The sequence below is a fragment of the Nannobrachium achirus genome, assembly GCF_963921795.1.
Source record: "Nannobrachium achirus genome assembly, chromosome: 1".
Lineage (NCBI taxonomy): Eukaryota > Metazoa > Chordata > Actinopteri > Myctophiformes > Myctophidae > Nannobrachium > Nannobrachium achirus.
Window position 1 is genome coordinate 58,707,090 of NC_137810.1, and position 27,152 is coordinate 58,734,241.

The following is a 27,152-nucleotide window of genomic DNA, read 5'->3' on the forward strand; positions in this document are numbered from 1 at the left end:
CATTACCTCCAAGTGCTGACACAGTGTGTGCATCAGACTGACCCAGAACTGGGGACATGTTTATGTTTATTTTTATTAAAGGATCCCCATTAGACTCACTAATGAGCCTCTAGTCTTCCTGGGGTCCTGAATCAGGCAAATACAATACAAATATACAATTAAAAATACAAATTAAAGTGAAAATGAAATTAAAAAAATATATATAAATGAATACAAAAAAAAAGAAAAAAATCAAATTAAACAGTCAAGTCAAATTTAAAAATCAAACCTCGGTTCGAAGTGAAGCGGTGAACTTTTATTCTGTGTTCTAGAGCTATGAAATCTGTGTTCTAGATCTACACATTCTGTGTTCTAGATCTATACATTCTACCTTCTATGTGCTTTAGTTCTATATTTTTTATGAATTCTGAAGGATTTTATCTGGGGCAAATTGTCATGTGAAGCTTTGACCAATCCTCAGGTCTGGACGCAATGATACACACAAAGCCACTCCTTGGAAGCGGCTTTCACCGCTTCAAAAATACACAGATAAAGTTGCATAGTTATAAGATATTTCTTGATATGTGCCCAACAGTGTGAATCCCACATGGAGCCGTGATGCAGAGAGGCATAATACATCACCTCCTCAGCTCTTAGTGATGGGGGTGGTGGGGGGGGGTCATTCTGGCCAGTAGATTGTGCCACATTGACACTTCATGCCATGCTTTGGCAGTTGCCCAGGCTTTGTGTGGCACTTTCACCAGTCGACCCCCAGGTTGTGACGCCCATGTAGGGGGTGAGAGGCGAGTGAACTGGGCCAGTAAGAAGGTGTTACAGCCAGACAGTGCCAGACCACTTCACATTGCAGTCGAGCAGTGGTTCTCAACCCAAATAATCATATTTTAACTGGGGGACCCCCCCCCCCACCCTACGAGCACTAAGAGTCGAGGCATTAGCCGCATTACATTTTGTATAACGCGGTTCTATTGTGAAAATAGCAGATCTACATGCTGTTTGGTTTATTCTGCATTCTTTTTTATATTACAATCACAGAACAACATACAGTAAATACAAGAAGCACTCAAACTAGAATGTAAGTATAAAAGTATAAAAGAAATAAGAAATAATATTGAGAGTTCAACTCTCAAAAGCCGGATTCACTCTCTCCTCCCACAATGATGGTTCAAAGTGCATGATGCCTGTTGAAATGAGAATTCAATGATTATTAAAACACATTCAGTAAACCAATGTATATAATATATATATTTGTGTGAATCTCTTACTCTCAGATGGCCGCGCACTTCTTCTTGGTCAAACGTTTAGCAATCAGTAGACCAAGTCCTATTAGGGCAAGCAGAGCAACAGCAGAGCCTGCCCCAATGCCTGCATACATCAGCATAGCAGGTCCAAGTTGTGGAATACCCTCCTCTGGAACACAAAACCAATAAATGCATCGTCAGCAGAAGTCCTTACACAGTACTACTCTGATCTCATACAAATAACCAATGCTAAAGCTTCATTTATACTTAGCAGGGACGTGCAGAGAATGTTGGAGAGGCAGCGGCTGAAATTTCTAAAAGGGCCTTTTGGTGAAAATGTTGAAAATAGCAGACCTCCAAGCTCACAACGCATCGCAGTTTGGACTTGGAGGTCGGCTGTTTTCGGTTCTTGATACCATATTGAACTAAGCATAATTAAGTGAATATTGGAGATGTGGCGTACGGCATGTATTTCTACACAGAGAGGGCAATTCTTCAGATTACATAAGAGGCTGCATTCAAGTTCAGGAGAGTTTGGACAATGCTCTTGAATGCTGCCTTCAGGTATGGCATGGAAAGAGAGGGCATTTGTGTTTCTTTCACCATAGTAAAAACTGCATTCATGGTCGGGAGAGGGCACTTTTTACAGATGGATAAAAGGGCAGGGGCTCAAGCCCCCTTTGATGTCTATGTGTGCACGTGACTGATACTTAGTTGCACGCTGGTGTTGTGCACCGAAGGTATAGCCATATCAACAAGCTCACCATGCAACGCGATGTGAGCTTGTAGATCGGCTTTCTTTGGCACACGACACAGGTGTGCAACTTAAAGCTCTATATTCTGATCAGTAACAGGTTCAGTAGCAGGAGTCTCCATGTCTCTCCAGCTCTTTAATAAAAAGAAAATACATTTTCATGTTGCAAACGTTCAGCCAATCAGCAGTACCCATTTATTAGCTTCATTTTATAGTGTTCCTGTTCTAATATTGTCTGCTCATTTCTTTGTGTCATCACCTCCAACTTCACTTGTTTATCTGTCTGAGTTCTCTATCTTGATTGGATAAAATTGGTACCCTGGCCTGAAACAACAGCAACAACAACAACAACAAATGAGTACTATCAGAATATAGAGCTATTAGGAGTTATCTTAGCTATTTAAAAGCTTGAGAGGTATAGCACAATGCTCTTTCTTGTTCATTCCACTGAACATAGCTTACCTGTGCAGGTGGGTAGGGCATTCACGAAATATTCGAATAATCGAATATTCGAATATCAAAGTCACTATTCGACGTTGTTCACCGAAGTCGAATATTAGTTTTTTTTTTTTTTTTCTCTTTAAAAAATATATAGTTTATAAAGCTTGGGGAGATAGTCCCTGGTGGATGAATTTGTTAATGCTCTATACCAGGGCTTCTCAAACCTTTTTAGGCTGTGACCCCCAAAATAAACATATTTGAACTGGGGAACCCCACCCTGACAAGCACTCGGAATTGTAGGTATTACATTTAATGTGACTTGGTTCCACAGTTGCAAGGCGTTGTGAGCATGTAGATCGGCTATTTTCACAATGTTCGCCTCTTGCTTACTTAATATATTTGACAGTTTGACCAGTCCTGTCGAATATTCGACTATTCGAATAGTTTGAGGTCGAATAATTAGGATACTAAAAATCACTATTCGGGAATGTCCTAGTGGGTACAGTGCCATTCATTCCACATAGCTTACCTGTACAGGTGGGTACAGTGTCATTCATTCCACATAGCTTACCTGTACAGGTGGGTACAGTGTCATTCATTCCACATAGCTTACCTGTACAGGTGGGTACAGCGTCACTCCAGCCTCCAGTGGAAGAACACGACAGCGCGTCTGTTCCATTCATGGAGAAACCGTCGTCACACGTGAAGAGACACTGGGAGCCAAAAGTGAAGTTGCCATGCAGGGGGTGATGAGAGCAGTTCATGAACAGGGGTGAGGACTGAGTAGGAAGGGCCTCACACAGGACCACTGTATTGTGGAGAAAACAGGAGTTGGAGAGAATTAGCAGACCACGTAAAGTACCAGTTTAGGAATATAATACATTGTAAAGAGAAGATGCATGTGAAAGTCAAATGATTATTGCTACAGATGTGTGTGTGTGTGTGTGTGTGTGTGTGTGTGTGTGTGTGTGTGTGTGTGTGTGTGTGTGCGTGTGTGTGTGTGTGTGTGTGTGTGTGTGTGTGTGTGTGTGTGTGTGTGTGTGTGTGTGTGTGTGTGTGTGTGTGTGTCTGTCTGTCTGTTTTCCTTCATACTGTCAGAATTACAATTTACAATTTAGGCATTTAACAGAAGCTCTAAACCCAGAGCGACTTTCAATAAGCAAGGTATATACATCAATACAATAAGGAAGGTATTAAATCAAAATCAATACATCAAATGCAAAGAAATATCAATCTAGAAAAAAAAGAATAACGTAGGTAGACCAAGCACCTTAGGAAAGACTGGTGACGCGAGGTTACCTAATCAGTAATTATTTTAAATATAAAACCTAAAAATGCTTTCTAGCTTTCATGTATGGTCATTGAGGGTAGGCGAGTGCTACCGTAAGTGCTATGGGCTAAGGTGGAGTCTGAAGAGGTGAGTCTTCAGGCCACGGCGGAAGCTAGGGAGTGAGTCTGTTGTTCTAAGTGCGACATGGAGTTTATTCCACAGTTCGGGGGCCAGGAGGGAGAATTAGCAGGTTTGAATTCAAATGGAAACTTAAAAGTCCATGTTTAACTCTTAACCTTGGCAGCTGGGAGCCTCTTGGCTCCAGAGAGCTGAGGTGTTGCAGTGTATTGTTGGCGTTCCTCTCAGCAGGAAGCCCTCCTTGCATCCAAAGTCACAGTGGGAGCCGTGGCTGAAAGGGGAATAGGGATGGCTGCAATTCATCCAGCCATGATGTGGACCACTGGCCAGTAGGGGGCAGCGGCGTGCTATAAGGGAGACAATGAAGAAAGGGTTGGGATCAACATAATCAGGCCAAATCATCAGTCTAGAAGAAGAGCATTAAAGCTATGTGTCCATAGGTGTTTCCTACAAGAAAAAATTCTTACCATTTTGACCTACGTAAACTTAAGTGAATAAATTAACTCCTGAAGTGATAATAACAAAAGTGAATGTATGAGCATGAGACGGAGACGTATTCTACCAAGAAAACAGCATGTCTGAGAGCAGGGATGATGATTATATGCCATTTGTTAACATAACTTATTACCTTGGCAGGGGGGGACTTCTCCTGTCCAAATGCCCATGGAGCTGCACTCTGTCTCAGCCGTTCCATTCACCAGAAAGCCCTCTTCACAGGTCACGTTACACCGAGAACCAAAACTGAACTGGCCATGAGGGTCAGAGCAAGATAGAGACCCATGAGGGGGAGACACTCGCTGACTGCATCTCTTCACTGAGAGAGAGAGAGAGAGAGAGAGAGAGAGAGAGAGAGAGAGACAGAGATATGATCCAACATACAGTAGAATACGGAGGATATGTTCCCAACTTCCCACCTATGGTCATGAAGTGTGGGTCATGACCGAAAGTATAAGGTCGCGGGTACAAGCGGCCGAAATGAGTTTTCTCAGACGGGTGCTGGTATTTCCCTTAGAGATAGGGTGAGAATTTCAGTCACCCGAGAGAGACTTGGAGTAGAACAGTTGCTAGTACGGATGCCTCCTGAGCGCCTTCCTAGGAAGGTCCTTGATCCACGTCCCACTGGGAGGAGACCCCGTGGCAGATCAAAGACACTGGCCTGGGAACGCCTCGGTATACTCCCAGAGGGAGTAGAGGAAGTTGCTCTGGATAGGGAACTCTGGAAATCTCAGTTGGAACTGTTACCCCCACGACCCGATTCCAGATAAGCGGTTGAAGATGGATGGATAGATGGATGGATGGATGGATCAGTATGCATAAGACCATGATGCCTTCAAACACCAAATGTCTTCTTGAAACTTTCTTCAACTCCTACCTGTTAAAGGAGTAGTTCATATTATAGTAAATTACCGCCATTGATTCTGGATGGGGAGAATCAATGGGGGTAAATTTACTATGCCACAAATACAAAAAAATACTATTGAACTCAAGTCTCCATGGTGTGAGTAATCAATAGAAAAAAAATCATTTGGGGGGTGAACTACTCCTTTAACTTCGGGAGCATCAGTTAAATCCCCAAAGATTAATTGAAGTTGAAAATGTAATAAAGTAACATAACATTATTTAGTGAGTTATAATGAGTAATGGAACACAAGAAAGGCTGTGGTATTTCCCCCACTAGGTGGTGCTGTATGTCCATAGTCAAGAATCAAAACCCAGATGTTTTACCCAGGCAGACAGGGGCTTCCTTGCTCCATTCGGCCACATAGGTGCATTCTGTTTCAGCATTCTGTCTCTGTTAACACTGACTTTTAGACTAGACTGCACTCTGTCGAGGTGCCAACTTGTGCCTTGTGCACTTGTGGTCATTGATGGCCTATTTGTGCACCAGCAGAGCGCGCAGGTACTACTTTCAGTGCTGTTCAGTGCTGTTTGTATGTATGTGGATGGGCAGGTTCGCACTCTGTCGAGGTGCAAACTTGTCTATACGGTTATTTATATCAGGTCGCACTTGTTGGTGGTGACATCACCAGGAATGGTGCTCCCTCATTGGCTAAAGGCCCTGCCTTTGTACTGTCGATCGGATACAGACGGCACCGAAAATAGTACTTGCACTCTACCTGGCCACAATGCAACACGGCGTAGCGGCGCGGAAGCAATGGCGGCGCGCAGCAGCTGCTGCACGTCCGACGCGCCTAACAATTTATCTAAACACGCTGCTGTTAGTAGTGCTATTCTACTCTACAAAATGTGCTCGGGAATCAGCATGCAGTCTGACCAAGCTGGAAAACCTCCACTACTTGGAAGGGGATACGACAACAGCTACAAACAAGCAGTTTGGCTATGGCTCCACAGCGACGCTCGTCCACCTCCTGCAGAGTGCGTGGCGCCCACTCATTGCAAAGGGAAGCAGAGGAGAATACTGTGGAAAAGTTATTTCCATATGCCTCATGCTATCGGGCGACATCCATCCATGCCCAGGCCCGACACCGGGAGTCCTCGGAGCCCTCACCACCGTGGCTAACGAGGCTAACGTGGCTAACAACAACAATAGCCACCGGTTAACGCCGCCAGCTTGGCTCCAGACGCCCCTGTTACCGCAGCTAGCGGCTACCGAACTGTTAGCCTGGCTTCATCTACCCCCACCCGTGTTCAGAAGGCTACTCGGTCTCGACCTGTTGACACAAACGGCGACTACCGGCCTGACGACATCACCAGCTCTAGAGGCTGCTACCACCGTGCCTAGAAGCCTCTGCAGCGGAGCTAGGCCGCTGGATATCGACCCCGCAACACCATCACCTGGGGCTGTGGCCACCGTGCCTAGAGGCCCCGGGCAGCGGGACACCGGCCCGAGGACATCGCAGGCCCCCGAGGCTGACTACACCGAGCCCAGAAGTCTCTTGGAAGGAGCTGGGCCGCTGGACATCGGCCCCGCTATACCACCAACACCATCACCTGGGGCTGTGGCCACCGTGCCTAGAGGCCCCGGGCAGCGGGACACCGGCCCGAGGACATCGCAGGCCCCCGAGGCTGACTACACCGAGCCCAGAAGTCTCTTGGAAGGAGCTGGGCCGCTGGACATCGGCCCCGCTATACCACCAACACCTGAGGCTGTGGCCGTCGTGCCTAGAAGTCTCATCAAAGGAGCTGGGCCGTCATCTGGGACATCATCATCATCATCATCGTCATCAGCTGAGGTGGCCACCGTGTCTAGAAGTCTCTGCACCGGAGCTAGGCCGGTGGTCACCAGCAAGAATAATTCAGCTCTGGACAATGACACAACACGGTCCCCCCCTCTCCGGCAACCACCAAAGCCACCTATGGCTAAGGTAAAATACAGGAACCCAGTTTTTAAAAAACATAGAAAATGTAAATTTTTTAAAACACTAAACCAAGCTAAAACTGTGTGGGACCCCCTATGTAAACCCAAAGGTTTGTTCTGTGGCCATCTAAACATCCAGAGTATGGTAAATAAGCACAGTGAGCTAGAAAATCTGCTTGTAAACTCTAACATTGACTGTTTAGGTCTGACGGAAACATGGTTAAAGCGGTCATCCCCAGATGCCTTAGTGAGCATGCCTGGTTACAAGGTGTTCAGAAGGGACAGAGTAACTGGGAAGGGTGGGGGGGCCCTGCTTTATATCAAGAACACCTTACAATGTAAGCAAATTGTATGGCCCACTGAGATCCAGGCCGAATGTGTAGGTGTAGAAATTACACTATCCACAGAGATGAAGTTCACTCTAATTTGCTTATACCGTCAGCCATCAGCTAAAGTGGAAGTATACGACCAGCTAAAGACCATCCTCACGGCGTGTGATTTTAATCAAGAAGTAATACTAATTGGTGATACAAATGTTAACTGGGACGATAAAAAAATAAGGAAAAATCTTAAACTGGTAACAGACCACTATAATCTGACCCAATTAATAGAGCAACCTACAAGAATAACCAGTCACTCAGCAACCAAGATAGATTTACTGTTATCAAATAAAGTGGAAAGAATCGCTAAAACATTTAACTTTGTGACAGGTCTCTCTGATCACAACATAATATTCTTTTCCAGAAAACTCTCAAAACAGGCGTTTAGCAAAGCTCAGTCCCAGCCTATAGTCAAAACAATCCCAAAACATCTGCAACATAGCCTTGAGGTTGCCCTACAAGGGCTTGAGTGGGATGATCTACACTCATGTGATGATGTTGAGACCGGATGTAATATCCTGCTTTCCAAAATTGGCAGGGTAATGGAATCTTTCACCAGAGGTGGTAACCAGAGGAAAGGGAGAAAAATTACTCTACCTTGGGTCGATAAAAAATGTAGAGATCAAATGAAAACCAGAGATTTACTGCTTAAAAAGGCATTAAAATCTGGCCTGACAACGGACAGACAGCTATTCACACATGCTAGAAACAAAGTCACAAATTTCTTAAGGAGGGCTAAAGCTGGATTTTATATCTCCATCATAGAGAGTGCCAGAGGAAATGGAAAAAAAGTGTGGGAATACATAAATAAACTGACAGGGAAATACTATAAGCAGGATAATAACAACTTAGAACTTAAAATAGATAATGTCCTGGTGAAAGATCCCCACACGCTTGCTAGCAATCTAATGCTGTTTTTTCTAAACTCTGTGTATGAAATCACACAGTTGTTCAGACCCTCTAAGTTTGTTTCACGCCCTGTTCAAAATGATCTCCCCATTTTTAATTTGGAGGAAGTCACAGAAAACGAGGTGACAAACATTGTCAGATCACTGAAAGCATCCAAAGCTAAAGATGCACACGGGCTTGACACAAACTTTCTTAAAACAAATATTGTCTCTCTGGTGGCACCAATCACACATCTGGTAAATCTGTCCATAAGAAAATGCACTGTCCCAACTCAGTGGAAAGCTGCTGTTATAACACCTATATTCAAATCTGGCTCAAAAACGGACATATCAAACTATAGACCCATAAGCATCTTACCTGTTATATCAAAAGTGGCTGAAAAGTGGATTGTAAAGTCTATTGTTAAACATCTAGACAAAGGCTACACCCCTCTGCATCCTATGCAGTTTGGGTTTCGAGCCTTCCACTCCACTGAGTCAGCAAATTGCTTATTCATTGAAAAGTTAAAGTGTGCTTTGAACAAGGCCCCATGCGCAATGGCAGTATTTTTAGATTTCAAGAAAGCATTTGACTCTGTCAGCCATCAGGTCCTCTTGTCCAAACTAACACATTTCAACTTGTCCCCAGAGGCCATCAAATGGTTTACATCATACCTATCAAATAGAGAACAGTGTGTAAGCATAAATGGCATCAAGTCTCCTTATCACACTTGCTCGGTTGGTGTCCCCCAGGGATCAATAGTAGGACCAATTCTGTTTTCTCTGTTCATAAACGACCTACCTGATGTATGTAAAGATGTACATATCCAGATGTACGCAGATGATGCGGTTATACTGACTCATGGAAAGAGCTATGCAGAGGTGTCAACGGTTTTAACTTCTGTTCTGACCAGCGTTCAGGACTGGCTTACAGACTCATGCCTGCTCCTGAATGCAAAAAAGACGGTCTGCATGGCTTTTTCCAAAAGACCAGTTGTGATGGAGTCATCAAATGTGTTTCTGGGTGGAGAGGAACTTGAACTTGTGCCAGAGTTCAAGTACCTCGGGGTCATGTTAGACTCAACCCTAACCTTTAAAAAACATGTAAAAAAGGTTACAAACACAATCAAGTTCAACCTTCAGAACTTTAAACAAATCAGACCTTGTTTGGCAGTTAGTGCTGCTAAATCTTATCTCCAATGCATGATCCAATCACACATTGAGTACTGTTTCACAAACTGGTCTTGCACAGGTATAACGATTCTCAAACCCATTGAACAGCTATATAAGAGTGCGCTTAAGGTATTCGATAGGAAACCCCGCTCATATCACCATTGTAATATTCTTCAGAGGTACCGTTTTTTGAGTTTCGCTAATTTTAAGGTATTTAAACAGGTCAGTATCATATATAAGACCCTAAATGGTCTATGCCCACCTCCCCTAAAGGAATTCATAAAAAGGAAGCCCGATAGAGGACTCAATACTAGAGCAATCACTAGAGGGGATTGCGAAGTACCGTACCGGGTAACCGCTTTTGGAAAAAACACCCTTTCAGTGCAGGGATGTTCAATCTGGAATGACCTACCTCTAACAATAAGAGACTGTTTGTCATTTCCATCCTTCAAGTTCAATCTAAAAAAATGGTTAGTTGACAATCAAACCTGTGACCATGTATAGTTTTAAGAGTACAGCTCATGTCATGTACGTATATTTTTAACTTTTCTTTTCTAATGTAGGGTACTATTAGTAATGTGTTGTTTTGTTGTTTTCTCTTGGTTGAGGAAAAATAGTATTTGTATGTATGTTCTTAGGCGCCCTCTCCTAATGTAGGGTTGCTGTTTGTTGGTATGTATTGTTTTGTCTTCATGTGGGGACTACGGATGAAATTTAGCATTCTTGCTAATTCCGGCTTATTTACATTGCTTTCATGTAGTGTTCATTAATATGCATTGTCCCGTCTAAATAAACAAATAAAGTAAAGTAAAGTAAAGTAACTAGCAATATAAATTAGAAGATTAAGTAAGCAGTTTGGGGCCCAAGGACTGGAGACAAAATCAACTCAACTCCTAAGTTGATTATGACATCCAGTCATACTTTCACGCAGTAGGGATAAAACAGCAAAAGGAGACGTATAGGCTTTACTCTGGGAACACAAGCTATTACTGAAACCTCTGTGGTCATACTGTACCCTGGCAGAGAGGAAGACCATGGCTCCAGTTGTCCTGTGAGAAACACTGGGTGGAGTTCTGGCCAATCAGATCAAATCCCTCTTCACACTGTGTGGTGCATGTTGAACCATAGCTGAACTCTCCCAAAGGGTCCTGGCATTGCAGAGAGGCATGAGGGGGAGCTTTTAGGCTGCTGCACCGTATCACTGCAAAGGAGTAGAACAGCTTTGATTTGACACATACTGGGGCCATGCGGATTCATTTGGTTCCATTTGTACACTCTCAGAAGTTATGGGAGTCCTTGAAAAAAATAAAACGTTAAATAAGAAGCGCTGTTCTAATGGACTCCTAATGTGCCATACATACTGTAGTATGTATGGCACATTAGGAGTCCATTAGAACAGCGCTTCTGTTCATTTACTGATTTACTATTACACTACAGTGCAGTGTAATAGTAAATCAGTGTGTCTTACATATTCTAAGAAAACCTGGAGACTTGACGTACAGTAATTGGGTCTTATCAAAATAAGAACATTATAATGGTGTGTGGAACAGAAAATCAAAATGTTGCAGATGGACAAGGCCAAGTCTTGCCATGGTCACATTTGTCCGTGTACAGACATATTGATGACCACTGGACACGATTTGTTTTGGTCTTATGTCTCTGTTAATAGGACAGTAGACTGAATGGGGAGAGAGATGGGGAGTGACACGCTGTCACACGCAGCAGCGGTTGTTGGGATCGGGACTCGAACCCACGACATGCTGTCATGCATCAGAGCCTATGCGGCATGTGCCTGGACCGGTAGGCCAGCGGGCTCCCCCTGGACACATCTTTTATCCAATACCATTTAATAGTATTTTTCTCCTGAACTTATCGCTTTGCCACAGTCACCAAGACAAAAGCGATAAAGAGAATAAATCCCTCCTCTGACTTACCTGTGCATACAGGAGTTAGTTTGCTCCACTGTCCAGAGGCCAGACAGGTGAGTGTGCTGTTTCCCTTCAGAGAATAGCCCTCCTCACAGGTAAAGTGACAGGAGGAGTTAAAGGAGAAAGCTTCCAGGGGGTCCACACATGTCATGTTACCCATAGAAGGTGAGGAGAGACGGGGACATCTGACAGCTGAGAAGAAAACACAGATATTATCACTTAATGGCAGGGTTTCCCAAAGTGGGTGATGTGGCACCCTTGGGAGCCGTGATGTGCCTCAGAATAATCTGATAACATTTGGAATTCATCAATATCGCTACATCAATATCACTTCACTATGCTTATTGCTTAGTAAAACAGACCTGATTTGCACTGCACTTGATGAGTTCTTTTTCCATCTACAGCCAACTCTCCTCACCAAAAATAGCAGATCTACAAGCTCACAACGTGTCACGTTGTGACGCGTTGTGAGCTTGTAGATAGGCTATTTTTTGGTAAACCTTCCCCCTAGAATAGGGATGTTGGGGTTGAAGTGGTTAAACATTAAGTATAAAGTTATTTTCAGTCAGTTCTGATGGAAACGGATATTTCTCTGTGACATAGCCTTCCGTATCTCAGTTGGAAATACATGCATATTTACGTTGCGTAATATGATGTAAGATTCTAAAAATGTAAGATTCAAGTTTGTAAACCCCTGACTTATGGCACATGGGCATCAGTCAATTCGTTTTAATAGTTTCAGATGAATTTGACTGGCTATATCATGGATGTCGTGTTAGTCAAGAAAATCATTTAGATGCCTTTACAGTCAAGGGAAATGCCAGCTACTAATTCACATAGAATTAATTGCATTCAACATTATGTTGTTTGCCAAAACCCAAACACAAATGGTGTGACCTGAACTGATGACAAGTGTCGCCGGGGAGTATTTGAGCAGGATGTGGCTCCCCACGGAAAGACGGGCCAGATAAACATTAGGATTTAGGTCAGTGGTTCTCAACCTGTGGGTCAGGCCTGAAATGATTTTGCGGGAGACCCCCAGATGATTTAGTCTGGTAGGAAGGTAGGCCTCCCGCGCACCCGAGAGATATATTTTTCTAACCTACCTTTTTAGAATCCTTAAGGTGTCTAGTTAATGAATTTTGATGTTCCCAGATCCAATTATTGTCCCATATATGTTTTTTTTAACCATATGTTGTGTCCGTCCTGGATTTTTGGCTGTGAAAACGAATACCTTTAAATCAACATAGCTCCTGAACCATACATCCGACAGAAACCATTCACCCCATTTTATGTTCGTCTTTGCAAGATGAATTGATTGATATGAAGATTTGCCATGGTTCCATCATGTTTAGTGCATTAAAACCCAAATAAACACAAAAAAAGTAAAAATTCGCCTAAACTGGATCACAACAACTCCTCCCCCATGCACCCTATTGATATATTTTTTCTAACATTTGCATTTTTACAATCTTCAAGATGTGTAGTAAACAAATGTTCCCCACTTGAAATATTGACACATGTATGTTTATTCTGGCATAGTGTTTGCTATAGTGAATCTTTGCAAATGCAAAAAAGAGAATGTAAAATCTACATAAGGTCTTAACTATACATTATTCTGAGACAAATGTCCAATTTGTCTGTTTCATTTTGGCATGAGGCATTAAGGGAGATGGCTAGTGACATAATATGTACATTTATGGATCATCAATACTCAAATAAATGCTAAAATGCAGACAATTCAATAGGCGGATTTACATAAGGTCTTAACTATACATTTTTTTCTGAGACAAATGTCCAATTTCTCTGTTTCATTTTTGCATGAGGCATTGAGGGAGATGGCAAGTGATGGATCATCAATACTCAAACTAAAATGCAGACAATTCAATAGGCGGAATTGGGCCAGAAGACATAGGCATTTTCTTTCTTCAAATTGTTAATATGAATGCTTTAGGTGCTTGATACACACATCCCATCCTCAATTCAAAATAGTGCCAGGTTTTAAGTTTGCCTACAGTCTTATCGATATCTGCAAACAATATCAAATATACGTGACATCTTAATTAAATGATTATGCATACTTGGCGGAGAGAGTCGCAGCCCCAGCCTTGAAGCCTCAAAGGTCTAGTATCTCCCTTGTTCCATAGAGATACCCCTTTGGAGCGATGGTTAAGATATTGGACTTTCGCGTGGGAGGCCCGGGTTCGAAGCCTGGGTGGGGTGGTCCGATTCACCTCCGTTACAATGGTGCCGTGACCCGGATCGGGCTTCCCCATAGGAGGAGATCTAAAGGGGGGTGAGTGTGGCGGAGAGAGTCACAGCCCCAGCCTTGAGGCCTCAAAAGTCTAGTATCTCCCTTGTTACATAGGGATATCCCTTTGGAGCGATGGTTAAGATATTGGACTTCGCGTGGGAGGCCCGGGTTCGAACCCAGGGTGGGGAGGTCCGATTCACCTCTGTTACACATAGACAAATTACTCTATCTTGTTTTATGACATGTCATGCCAAAATACCATTCCCTGTACTGACATGCCAAATTTAGGACAATTCCATGCAGTGTTGGGTAAGAACCATGACGTTTTTTAATCCAGTAAAATATGTAAAAATGTATATCTGTTTTAGACCACATACATTAACTACTGTAGTGTCTTTAGAGGGTTCGATTCCAGGCAAGGGTAGCAATGTCGATGCGTGTGGAGGAAAATATCTATCTATCTATTTATCTATCTATCTATCTATCTATATAGACCACTGCACTGCATCTCACCTCAACACAATTAAAAGCACATTTCTAAAGCACATTTAACATGACCAGGTCACCCAAAGTGCTGTGCAATTAAAAACAATAATAGAAAAGACATAACAATGCAATATAAATAGCATAGAATATCAAAATAAACAAAAGCAAAACATTAGCATCAGTAAAGGAAGATCATGGACTGCCAGTCTCAGCTAAAGATCAGACAGATAAAGACTGATTACTGGGCAGCTCTGATGTGTAGGGGCAAGCTATTACAGAGCCTGAGGGGCCCCAGGCTGTCCTGCATAGACCACAGTAGTGTATCTTTTGACCACTGTACTACATCTATTGACCACTGTACTACATCTATAGACCACTGTACTACATCTATAGACCACTGTACTACATCTATAGACCACTGTATTGCATCTGTAGACCACTGTTGTGATCTGTAGACCATTCTAGTGCAACTGTGGGCCACTGTTGTGATCTGTTGATCACATTATTGCATCTGTAGACTACTCAAGTGCATCTGTAAACCACTTGAATGCATCTGTAGACCAATTTAGTGTCTATAGATGTAGTACAGTGGTCAACAGATGCACTACTGTGATCTATGCAGGACAGCCTGGGGCCCCAAGGCTCTGTAACAGCTTGCCCCTACACAACAGAGCTGCCCAGTCGACTGATATTTTATCTTTATTAAAGACCTCCCTGGCAGTCTATGATTTTCCTTTACATGCTAATGTTTTGATTTAGTTTATTTTGGGATTCATTGGTATTTTATGCTAGGCTAATGTCTATTTATACTGCATTGTTATGTTTTTTTTTACTGTACAGCAAATGGATGACCTGGTCAATGTGGTCATGTTAAATGTGCTTTTAATTGAGTTGAGATGCAGTGCAGTGGTCTATATAGATAGATAGATAGATAGATACCTATTTTCCTCCACACAGATCAACATTGCTACCCTTGCCTGGAATCGAACCTGGGACAACCAGGCAGGCTCCCCAACCATTCAGCTATTCCGCCCCTATAAAGAAAGTACAGTAGTTAATGTATGTGTTCATAAACAGATTTACAATAGGCGTAAATTACATATTTGTACTGAATACAAAAAACTGCATGGTTCTTACCCAACACTGCATGAGATTGTCCTAAATGTGGCATGTCTGTACAGGGGAGGCTTTCACGTGTTTCCATTCTCATGAATCGAGGCGAAAGCTCAAGGGTCCTTTTGAAAATTGGTGATGGCCGTTTATCCCTTGCCAAAATGTTGTCTATCTTTGAATCATTAGGCATTTACCCCCCCTGCCAGACAATGTAGCATGACAAGGTTGGTTCCATTGGAAACCTGAGGTTGTCTAGAATCAAATCTTGGCATGACATGGTATTTTGGCATGACATGTCATGCCAAAATAAAACAAAATGGGGTAATTTGTCTATGCATATCATTAATTAAGACTTCATGTATATTTGAAATGTTTGCAGATATCCAAGACTGTAAACAAAATTAAAACCTAGCACTATATTTTGAATTGGGGATGGGATGTGTGTAGCAAGCACCTAAAGCATTCATATTAACAATAATAAAAAAAATCATAAACTCCTTCATTTGTATTGGTAAATGTCCTCTGTCCCAATTCCGCCTATTGAATTGTCTGCATTTTAGGATTTATTTGAGTATTGATGATCCATAAATGTACATATTATGTCACTATCCATCTCCCTCAATGCCTCATGCAAAAATGAAACAGACTAATTGGACATTTGTCTCAGAAAAAAATGTATAGTTAAGACCTTATGTAAATCCGCCTATTGAATTGTCTGCATTTTAGCATTTATTTGAGTATTGATGATCCATAAATGTACATATTATGTCACTATCCATCTCCCTCAATGCCTCATGCAAAAATGAAACGGACAAATTGGACATTTGTCTCAGAAAAAATGTATAGTTAAGACCTTATGTAAATCCGCCTATTGAATTGTCTGCATTTTAGCATTTATTTGAGTATTGATGATCCATAAATGTACATATTATGTCACTAGCCATCTCCCTTAATGCCTCATGCCAAAATGAAACAGACAAATTGGACATTTGTCTCAGAATGATGTATAGTTATGACCTTGTGTAGATTTTACATTCTCTTTTTTGCATTTGCAAAGATTCACTATAGCAAACACTATGCCAGAATAAACATACATGTGTCAATATTTCAAGTGGGGAACATCAACATTTGTTTACTACACATCTTGAAGATTGTAAAAATGCAAATGTTAGAAAAGAAATATCAATAGGGTGCATGGGGGAGGAGTTGTTGTGATCCAGTTTAGGCAAATTTTAACTTTTTTTGTGTTTATTTAGGTTTTAATGCACTAAACATGATGGAACCATGGCAAATCTTCATATCAATCAATTCATCTTGCAAAGACGAACATAACATGGGGTGAATGGTTTCTGTCGGATGTATGGTTCAGGAGCTATGTTGATTTAAATGTATTCGTTTTCACAGCCAAAAATCCAGGACGGACACAACATATGGTTAAAAAAAACATATATGGGACAATAATTGGATCTGGGAACATCAAAATTCATTAACTTGACACCTTAAGGATTCTAAAAAGCTAGGTTAGAAAAATATATCTCTCGGGTGCGCGGGAGGCCTACCTTCCTACCAGACTAATTAGCTTAATGTGCAACATTGTTTTCTCACTCAACAGTAAACAGACCAACATAAAGTTTAAGTGTATAGAGGGTATCTACAATGACAATTTAAGGACTTTTTAATACCTCTAAAATTACAAATTTAAATATTGGCCAAATTGTCAAATAGTAGAGGCAGAAATTGTGTTGTGAGCATGTAGATCGTCCGTTTTCACAATAGAACCGTGTTATACAAAATGTAATGCCTCAACTCTTAGTGCTCGTAGGGTGGGACCGTGGGGGTAAGGTGGGTCCCCAGTTAAAATATGATTATCTTGGGGGTCGCGGCCTGAAAAGGTTGAGAACCACTGATTTAGGTCACTACGGTAACAGTGGTTATGTTTCGCAAAGGAGTAGGCCTATGAAAAAGCAGGAAACGTGACAGTTGCAGTTGAGTATTTCATAAAAATGTTCACAGAGGTTTCACAGGAAAATAATGATTTCACAATGAAACCAACATCATTGATACATTATTTACCAACGACTTGTTTCACTCACAAGATGAGAACCATTATGTTGCAATGATGATGCATTCATGCACTGTATTTACTGTAATACTACAGAATAATGTGTGCAAGCATGACACCAGATCTCTGACGTCACAAACCTCCCTGAAGCAAAGCCTAATACAATGTTACTACATGACATAATAGACATACCAGTAAGACTCCCTAATCGGGAGATAAGCGACCGTTGGTCGCTTATCTCCTGTCACACTGCTGACATCAGTATGACATCACACCGTACACAAATGACCCTTATATAAGACCGGCATTATCTACCGACAGATTAGTAACAAGATGTCAAAATCGTTGAAGGTTGAATCTCCAGATATGGAGATAACCAACACATCCCTCCATATATGGAGATAACCGGCGAATCTCACTAAGTCTGACCTCACAAGCCCCATATTTGGACACGAACAACATATAACTCCATATATAGAGACATAGCTGCTGACATCAGTATGACATCACACTGCTGACATCAGTATGACATCACACCGTACACAAATGACCCTTATATAAGACCGGCATTATCTACCGACAGATTAGATGCAAGCAGGATCTCGACTCTGACACAACTCATCGGCTCATAAGCTGGTTCTCCCTCCATATATGGAGATAACCGACGAATCTCACTAAGTCTGACCTCACAAGCCCCATATTTGGACACGAACAACATATAACTCCATATATAGAGACATAGCTGCTGACATCAGTATGACATCACACTGCTGACATCAGTATGACATCACACCGTACACAAATGACCCTGACGGCACACACCAAGCAGTGTGATGTCATACTGATGCGGAGATAATATGAGCAGGGCAAAGGTGTGACGTGTGACGTGTGACGTGTGACCGACGGACGGCCGGTGGAGGTTTTGATACTAAACTGCGACCTGACGGTCGCAATTAACTCCTCATAAGGTGGAGTCTGAAGATACACAGACATTAAAAGAACATTGAATGACATTATGCTGACATAGCGAAAACCTATTGCTACAGCAGGAGGCTAGGGATGTGGAGGGGGCTACTGGGAACTACTGTGATGCTCCATCCATTTTAGGGTCCATCGGTATTTAATGTCCTGCTTCAGTTTATGATATTTAGCCTATTTATGTTATACTGTATGATGATTGGATCGTGCTATTTTATGATTGCAATGTAAGGTTTAGATGGTATTTTGTGGTAGGTGTAAGCAGGTTTGACACATTTCAGCCTTGTCAAATTATATTAACTAGCCCTTACCCGTTCAAAGATATGAGCTCCGAAATGATGTGCAGTGTGTGGGTTATGGGATGTGCACTGTGCACAGTATATGAGGGATGGAAAGTAACTTTAACTGGTGCTTGCATGATAATATGTAGGAGCATCAATGTAAGAAATACCCGTTTCGTTTAATGGCTACAGAGATGACACCCCCCCCCCCAGTGTGTACTCACCATCCTCACAGTGTGGAGGACCCAGGAAGCAGTGTGTACTCACCATCCTCACAGTGTGGAGGACCCAGGAAGCCAGGATGGCACTGACAGATGAAGCTCCCTATGGTCTCCACACACTCTGCATGGACACCGCAGGACCGCTCTGAGCACGAGGCTGCACACAAACAATCATGTCACTTGATAGCAGTCACGGCTCCACGAGGGTGCTGAGGCCTGCCTTGCACCCTCATTTTGGCCAGGGTCACTACTATACATACTGTTGTACCTGTGTAGCATATCGTTCCCTTCTTCTTGCTGCACCTCTCATCATTCCATGCAGCTGGTTGTGTTTCACTCTTGATGTAAATCTCCACACAGTCCTCTGCATTCTTTCCTGCGTTATTAGGCTCGCCCGTTGCCCAATTCTCAGCCTCTGGGGTCAGGGCCTTCCTGGTTCCTACCTATAGGGGTGCAAGTGCAACAGTTCAATCGATCATTTAATAAAACAATCGATTAATAATTGATTCCTATTTTGGGCATGCCATTAGGACTACAGGTGAAATAGTTTTATTAATTTTTTTCAAAAATGCTGAAAATAGCTTATCTACGACTACAAGCTCGTCAGCTATTTTCACTATTTTTGCACGGCAAGTTGTGCGACAAAGTCTAAAATAACACATACGTGATTAATCGATAAAATATAAAAAAAGTATAAAGTATAAAAATATAAAGTGCTTCTCGATTATTCGATTCATCAGAAAAGTTATGGACAAAATAATCACTAAGAAAATAACGTATAGTTATAGTTTCCTACCCAGGTCCAGACGTCGTTGACTTTGCGGATGCCTATCCAGTAGTACCCGCGGTTGAAGGGCAGCATCTGGTTGAGGTAGTCGATCTCCCCATGGTTCTGGATGGCCACCATGTCGGTGAAGTGGGCCTTGCACCACTGGCGGGCCGTGTCATAGTCGCGGCCCGGGTCGGTGCTGTAGTTGTACATCCATGCCTGAACCCCTCCGCCACCTCCTCCAAAGTCTGAGGGCAAACGGATAAGAAAACATGAGACCTTTGTTGATCCCGCAGGGGAATTCAGTCGCCAGAAGCAGTACAGCGGTTAAGATACAGTTACAGGGCAAGTGAAAGTAGGACAGGTCATTCAAATCATCCTGACACTCACCATGCTACTTGTGGTGGAGAGAGTCGCAGCCCCAGCCTGAAGCCTCAAAAGTCTAGTATCTGCCCTCTTTCCATACGGATATCCCTTTGGATAATGGTTAAGATATTGTACTTTCACGCGGGAGACCGGGGTTCGAAGCCGGGTGGGGAGGTTCGGATCACCTCTGTTACACTACAGCATTAGTGATGACCACATGAATGCACTACTAATTGCAATCCAATTATATGGCATAGGACCATATAAATAGGAAGAACCCTAAGTAACATTCTGGAATGTAGGATCTTTACTTGTAGTTCTTAGAGAAGTCTCTATGCCTGATGAAGGTCTGAAAATTATGCCTGATGAAGGTCTGAACGACCGAAACGTTACATGTTAAAGTTTCTGTAAGTGAAGACAGGGACTCCTTTCCTCCATTCGTCAACTACTTGTAGTTCTTACCTTATATGGTAATGGTAAGAACAAATCAACAACAACAACAAAAATCTACAAAAACACTGGATCTTGTTAATAAGTGTGGAGTGGTTGGAGGGAACATACCTTGGGTGATTACAATCACTGCTACAATCAACATCCCATGATATATGCTGGGTCCAAGATGGTTCACTCCTTGAAACGTCTGAAAAATACAACAAAAGAAGAATAAGTAAGATGATAATATTATATTGTGCATTCATGGTGGTTATATGACTGCATGCTGTATATATTTCATTGTCTTACCATTTCTCCAGTCTTTCCTCTATCTGTTGTGTGTGTGTGCAATTGCATTTCATCGACTACTGGATGATTTTTAATTATACTTCAGGGGTTTTAGGCAACACCCGGTTTGGCAATATCTAATCTAACATGACTTCCTGTGTTATCATCACCAACGCCTAATGCCTCCACCATTGAAGATATACACACATGCATATGCGCAACACACACACACACACACGCACACACGCACACACGCACGCACGCACGCATGCACACGCACGCACTCACTCACTCACGCACGCACGCACACACACACACACACACACACACACACACACACACACACACACACACACACACACACACACACACACACACACACACACACACACACACACACACACACACACACACACACACACACACACCATCAAGGCGTAAATGCAATGCTTTATTTTATTTTTCATTTACAATGTTATGGATCACTACCACTTGTCTTTCCAGTTTTTACATTGAAATTGATGACAAAATAAATGTACAGTAACTAACTAGTAAGACACCTGAGGGTGACATGCGACCTCAGGGTGACATGCGACCTCGCCATAAAGGGCGAGTTCGCACCAATTCTTGACCATCTGGCCAACCACAGCGTTTTGTTGTCATTCTGGGGGAGTTTGATCATGTTAGCCCTATCGCCTAGGGTGTGGGCGATAGGGCCTTTCTGTGTGGAGTTTGCCTAAACATGGAGATGTGGAGAATGACTCATATATGGGCATAAAAAGTATGTCATGTGACATCACTTCCTGTACAGACAGTCAGACAGACAGCCATTGACTCCGGCCTAACAATGGCTACTGTCTATGACGGTAGTCCCATATGATATGATGGACTGGACTATATCCATAATATAGTGTTCTCCGCATCTCCATGTTTAGGCCAAACAGGTTTTCTCCATTTCTCCATGTATAGGTCCAAATGCCCAACGTTGAGCTTGACAACGAAACGTTCTTAACACAGCCGCCCCCATATTTACTTTAGAAAATATGTTAAATTCGGCCTGGCCCTTCCAAATTTTACATTTTACTATTGGGCTGCCAATGTGCAGAAGCTGGCCTACTGGTTCCACTCCCCATCGACGGACTGGTGCTTATTGGAGGCCCAATCCTGCCGCTCAACCTCTCTTGCTGTATTGGTCCATTCTAAACTTCCCTTATCACCGACTAAATATACTACTAATCCAGTGGTCATCGCTTCTCTAAAAATTTGGTCGCAATTGCGGTCCCATTTTAAATTCAAAGATAGCTCAATAAATTGCCCCATAGTCCACAACCATTTGTTTCCTCCCTCTACACTAGATTCTGCTTTCACTATTTGGAAAGATAAGGGAATTGTTAAATTCTCTGACCTATATGAGAAAAACATATTTTGTAGTTTCGATAAAATTCGGACCAAATTTGACCTGCCCAGAAATAATCAGTTTAGTTTTTTCCAAATCAGAGATTTTGTTAAAAATCATTTCCCTTCATTCCCTGAGAGACCGAGGGATCTACCTTGGGAAACTCTCCTAAAATTGCAATCTGGGGGGAAAGGACATATTTCAATGACTTACTATTCTATCACCCGACTAAATATGTTCCCACTGGTCAAGAACAGGGAGAATTGGGAGACTGAATTGGGTGAAGCCTTTCCTGACGAGTGGTGGGACGGGGCTATTGACAGGATTAATACGTCGACGTCATGTGCAAGACTGGGACTTATTAGTGGCCAAGGCCACGAAGTGGCAAAAGGCCACTCATTGTTATTGGACTTCATCATTAGTGGCCAAGGCCACGAAGTGGCAAATGGCCACTCATTGTTATTGGACTTCATCACTATTATTATTATTATTCCGCCACTTTTTCTCTAGCGGCTAGACCGTGCAGTCGCTTTTTACGAAACTCGGCAGTATGGCAGAGGACTATGCCAAACGGCTAAAACGCGAAGCTCGCAACAATCGGCCAAAGGGTGGCGCTGTAGGAAGCCTTTGAAAAATGCCAACTTTGAACTGGTGTAGCTCATGCCCTGTTTCAGGTACAGCAATGAAACCTGTATACACTTATGCGTCTCCTCATGCCGAACAACTTTTACGCTCTGACTTTTGACCTCTGACCTTTACTTCTTTACGTCTCCTCCTGGGATTTTCGCGTAACGTGCGCAAAACTTTTTTTTACATGAACTTTGGACCAATGCGGTCATCGCACAGCGGCCGGATTTTCTTTAAAGCGAAACATTATTTTTTAATAATTCACTGTATAATGCAGTTTTATGCAAATTATTCTTCTGCCTCTAAATCATACATGCAAAGTGACACGTTCATGGCATTTGGCAAATATGTCGAGGGTTAGTCCAAATATCACTGAAAGCAATCTTACTCCAATTGGCCAAAGGGGGGCGCTATACGAAGCGTTTGAAAACTCAAACTTTAAAGGGGCATAAGTCATGCCTCGTTTCGTTTGAAGACATGCAACTTGCTTACACGCGTGCCTTGACTCAAGCGGAAGACATCTGTGTCTTTGTTAAGTAAGCTCCGCCCTTAGATTTTCCGCCATTTTGAGCAGTTTGTAAAACACTTAAACCTGCTTTTATTCCGGAACTTTCGCGTCACGTGCACGGAACTTTTTTTACATGAACTTTGGACCAATATCTAAAGATCTGTCAGATCGGATTTTTTTTAAATTGAAACATGCTTTTTTAATAATTCAATCAACATTGCAAGTTTTATGCAAATTATTCTTCTGCCTCTAAAACATAGATGCAAAGTCACATTTTCATGATGAAATACTGTAGAGGGTAAGTCCAAATATCACTGAAACCAAAAAGAATCATATTTGAACTGGGGACCCCCCACCCTGACGTGAGTAGGGGTTTCCCATGATCTGGGCCTTAGGCTAGATGCAGAATAGAGCTGGGACGTTCGCGAACGAATCGAATCTTTTGAACGGCTCTTTGAAGTGAACGATGGGATCCGGTTTGCGCAGTAGAGAGCCGTTCATTTGGGGGGGAGACCCCCTCCCCCCAATTCAACATCTCCTTGCTACTCCACTGAGTACTGACTGAGTACAGTGAGTGAGTGAGAGAGAGAGAACAAGTGGAGGAGCGAGTTCATTGTTGCCTGCTTGTTTTTTTTAGGTGTTTTATGAATAACAAAAGTCAAGGTAGCTTAATTTACACACACATTTTATGAAAAGGGTAAATACTAAATTGTGATCTCAACTGTCAGCAGAGGAATGTGGTGCCACCTTGTGGATTCATATTTAAACAAATTCTTCTTAAAAATATATAAATATACAAGGAGCCAAATGAGCCAGTCTTTTGAACGGCTCTTTTTAGTGAGCCAGATCGATGGTACTGTCTCACTTCAAAGAGCCATAAATCCCACCTCTAATGCAGAATAGACCCAAACACAGCTGCCCAGCAATTTGCAATCAAACCACACCCAGTATAAAGCCAGTCTTTCTGCAGTAACTTGCTCAGTGTGGTCCACAACACTGGAGGTGTTACAGGCAGCAGGTATGTACTCTTTATTTATTTCAACAACTATTCCAATTTCTGACAGTTTAATTCATTAATTATTTATACTTACCCATGCAATAATTTGACTTTTAGATGCCATACCTACCTGATCCACTCGCTACACTGGCTGTGTGAATGAGGAACATTGTGACTTGGTGAGTGACCATGTGCTCTGTAATGTTATGTTGTTTTTGGGATCTAAATGTTAAACAATTTCTTTTGGAATGTAATGCAATGTTGATTATTGAATTGATGTATTTTGAGTTTAATGCCAATGCCTAGTTGGGCAGATTAATGGAATTATTTTGTTTCAAGCCTGTAGTGCAGCAGATTATTTGAATTTGTTGTTTTTCTATTCATTTGGCCTTTTTCTTTGATCCAGGCCAGGTTTATTCCCTAGAACTGAATCTGAAAGATGGCGAGCCTGCAGAAAGACTGACACAATCCTGTCTGACCTATGGGTAGGAAAAAGCAGCCGCAGTGACACACATTCCTATTTTGATTTTGAAGTAATGACTTTGAGTTTCTTTATAAAGTAATGATGTTTGAGTGCATTCATTTATTCATTGTTTCAAACCATGCAGGGGAAGCTCAGCCTCACACCTGAAGCCCATCTGACAATCAGTACCAGCTCCCAGATTGCTTCATTGGAGCCAAAGAAAGGCAGTGTAAGTGGGTTCATTATTCTGAACTGTGTGGAACGGGCAGATTGAACACCTCTTCTCTACCTTGTGGCTCAACTGTAATTATTCTGAAGCTCACCTCATTTCTCTCTCCCTCCCCCACCTGGGCTGGCTGGGTTCCAACACCCCCCAATTGGAATCCATAGTCTGCTCTGCCCACAGGACGGCAGCCCCATGTGAGCCCTTAAAGTTCCAAGTTTTGACCCCCAGCCGCCTTCCCCTCAACGTTTTTCAATAAAAACAATTTAACTTTAGTTAAGTCTGACTCTGCTAGAAAATAATGCTGCTATAATATTTTGCAATTGCAAATCCTTTGTGTAAATAAACTGAAATTCATACTATTGCATGACTATTTCTTTATCATGTTTCACAAGCATCTGGGTCTACAATGCCAGTGGTGTAAAAGTAACTGAGTACATTTACTCAAATACTATCCTTAGTATAATTTTGAGGTATTTTATACTTCACTTGTATAGTCTTACTTCTAGGCTACTCCAGTAAATGCTCATGCATTGCATTGTGAGCTTGTAGATCTGCTATTTTCAAAAAATGTCAAGTTGATGCCAATACATTTGTACTTTTATTCAGTATTTACACTGAACAGATGCCACCCTTCTCACATTGGCCTGTTATAGCGCCACCAGCGGGTCAATTTTTGCAAAACACATTTTTGGAACAAAATGCTTCAAATCCTGCATGCAGCGTCCGATTGCCGTGAAAGGCCCAAGAACACGTGGCACCCTTTTCACTTTGGCCTATTAGAGTCACCACTAGGCCAAAAAAAAAACCTACCTGACCTGCCAGAGTCCTGTTCGGTCCTGTTTTTCTTTGATATTCTTCTTTGCTTTCCCTTGATGCCTTATTGCTTTCCTGCTTTTTATGCCTTGGACACTTTATCGCTGCTTGCAGCTATATTTACTATTATTATTATTATTATTCTTCCGCCACTTTTGCTCTAGCGGCTAGACCGTGCAGTCGCTTTTTACGAAACTCGGCAGTATGGCAGAGGACTATGCCAAACGGCTAAAACGCGAAGCTCGCAACAATCGGCCAAAGGGTGGCGCTGTAGGAAGCCTTCGAAAGTGCAAACTTTGAACTGGTGTAGCTCATGCCCTGTTTCAGGTACAGCAATGAAACCTGTATACACTTATGCGTCTCCTCATGCCGAACAACTTTTACGCTCTGACTTTTGACCTCTGACCTTTACCTCTCCCACAATTTTGAATTATATGAAAAACTGTCAAAATCTATCTCCTCCTGGGATTTTCGCGTAACGTGCGCGAAACTTTTTTTACATGAACTTTGGACCAACACGGTCATCGCACAACGGCCGGATTTTCTTTAAAGCGAAACATTATTTTTTAATAATTAACCGTATAATGCAGTTTCATGCAAATTATTCTTCTGCCTCTAAATCATACATGCAAAGTGACACGTTCATGGCAGTATGGCAGAGGACTATGCCAAACGGCTAAAACGCGAAGCTCGCAACAATCGGCCAAAGGGTGGCGCTGTAGGAAGCCTTCGAAAGTGCAAACTTTGAACTGGTGTAGCTCATGCCCTGTTTCAGGTACAGCAATGAAACCTGTATACACGTATGCGTCTCCTCATGCCGAACAACTTTTACGCTCTGACTTTTGACCTCTGACCTTTACCTCTCCCACAATTTTGAATTATATGAAAAACAGTCAAAATCTATCTCCTCCTGGGATTTTCGCGCAACGTGCGCGAAACTTTTTTTACATGAACTTTGGACCAACACGGTCATCGCACAGCGGCCGGATTTTCTTTAAAGCGAAACATTATTTTTTAATAATTCACTCAATGTTGCAGTTTTATGCAAATTATTCTTCTGCCTCTAAATCATACATGCAAAGTGACACGTTCATAGCATTTGGCAAATATGTAGAGGGTTAGTCCAAATATCACTGAAAGCAATCTTACTCCAATTGGCCAAAGGGGGGCGCTATACGAAGCGTTTGAAAACTCAAACTTTAAAGGGGCATAAGTCATGCCTCGTTTCGTTTGAAGACATGCAACTTGCTTACACGAGTGCCTTGACTCAAGCGGAAGACATCTGTGTCTTTGTTAAGTAAGCTCCGCCCTTAGATTTTCCGCAATTTTGAGCAGTTTGTAAAA

General features: G+C 42.3%; 1 protein-coding gene across 1 annotated transcript; it reads right to left on the reverse strand.

Moving 5' to 3' along the window:
• Nucleotides 1-1,264: 1,264 nt before the first annotated feature.
• On the reverse strand, nt 1,265-20,653 carry LOC308289035 (E-selectin-like; the record flags this gene model as incomplete). Its single annotated transcript, XM_080730559.1, has 11 exons — nt 1,265-1,407; nt 3,047-3,241; nt 4,000-4,188; nt 4,470-4,655; nt 6,554-6,658; nt 10,616-10,801; nt 11,535-11,720; nt 18,970-19,080; nt 19,192-19,366; nt 19,720-19,940; nt 20,620-20,653. The coding sequence occupies 11 exons, from the start codon at nt 20,651-20,653 to the stop codon at nt 1,265-1,267; spliced, it is 1,731 nt and encodes a 576-aa protein (XP_080586685.1).
• Nucleotides 20,654-27,152: the final 6,499 nt, after the last annotated feature.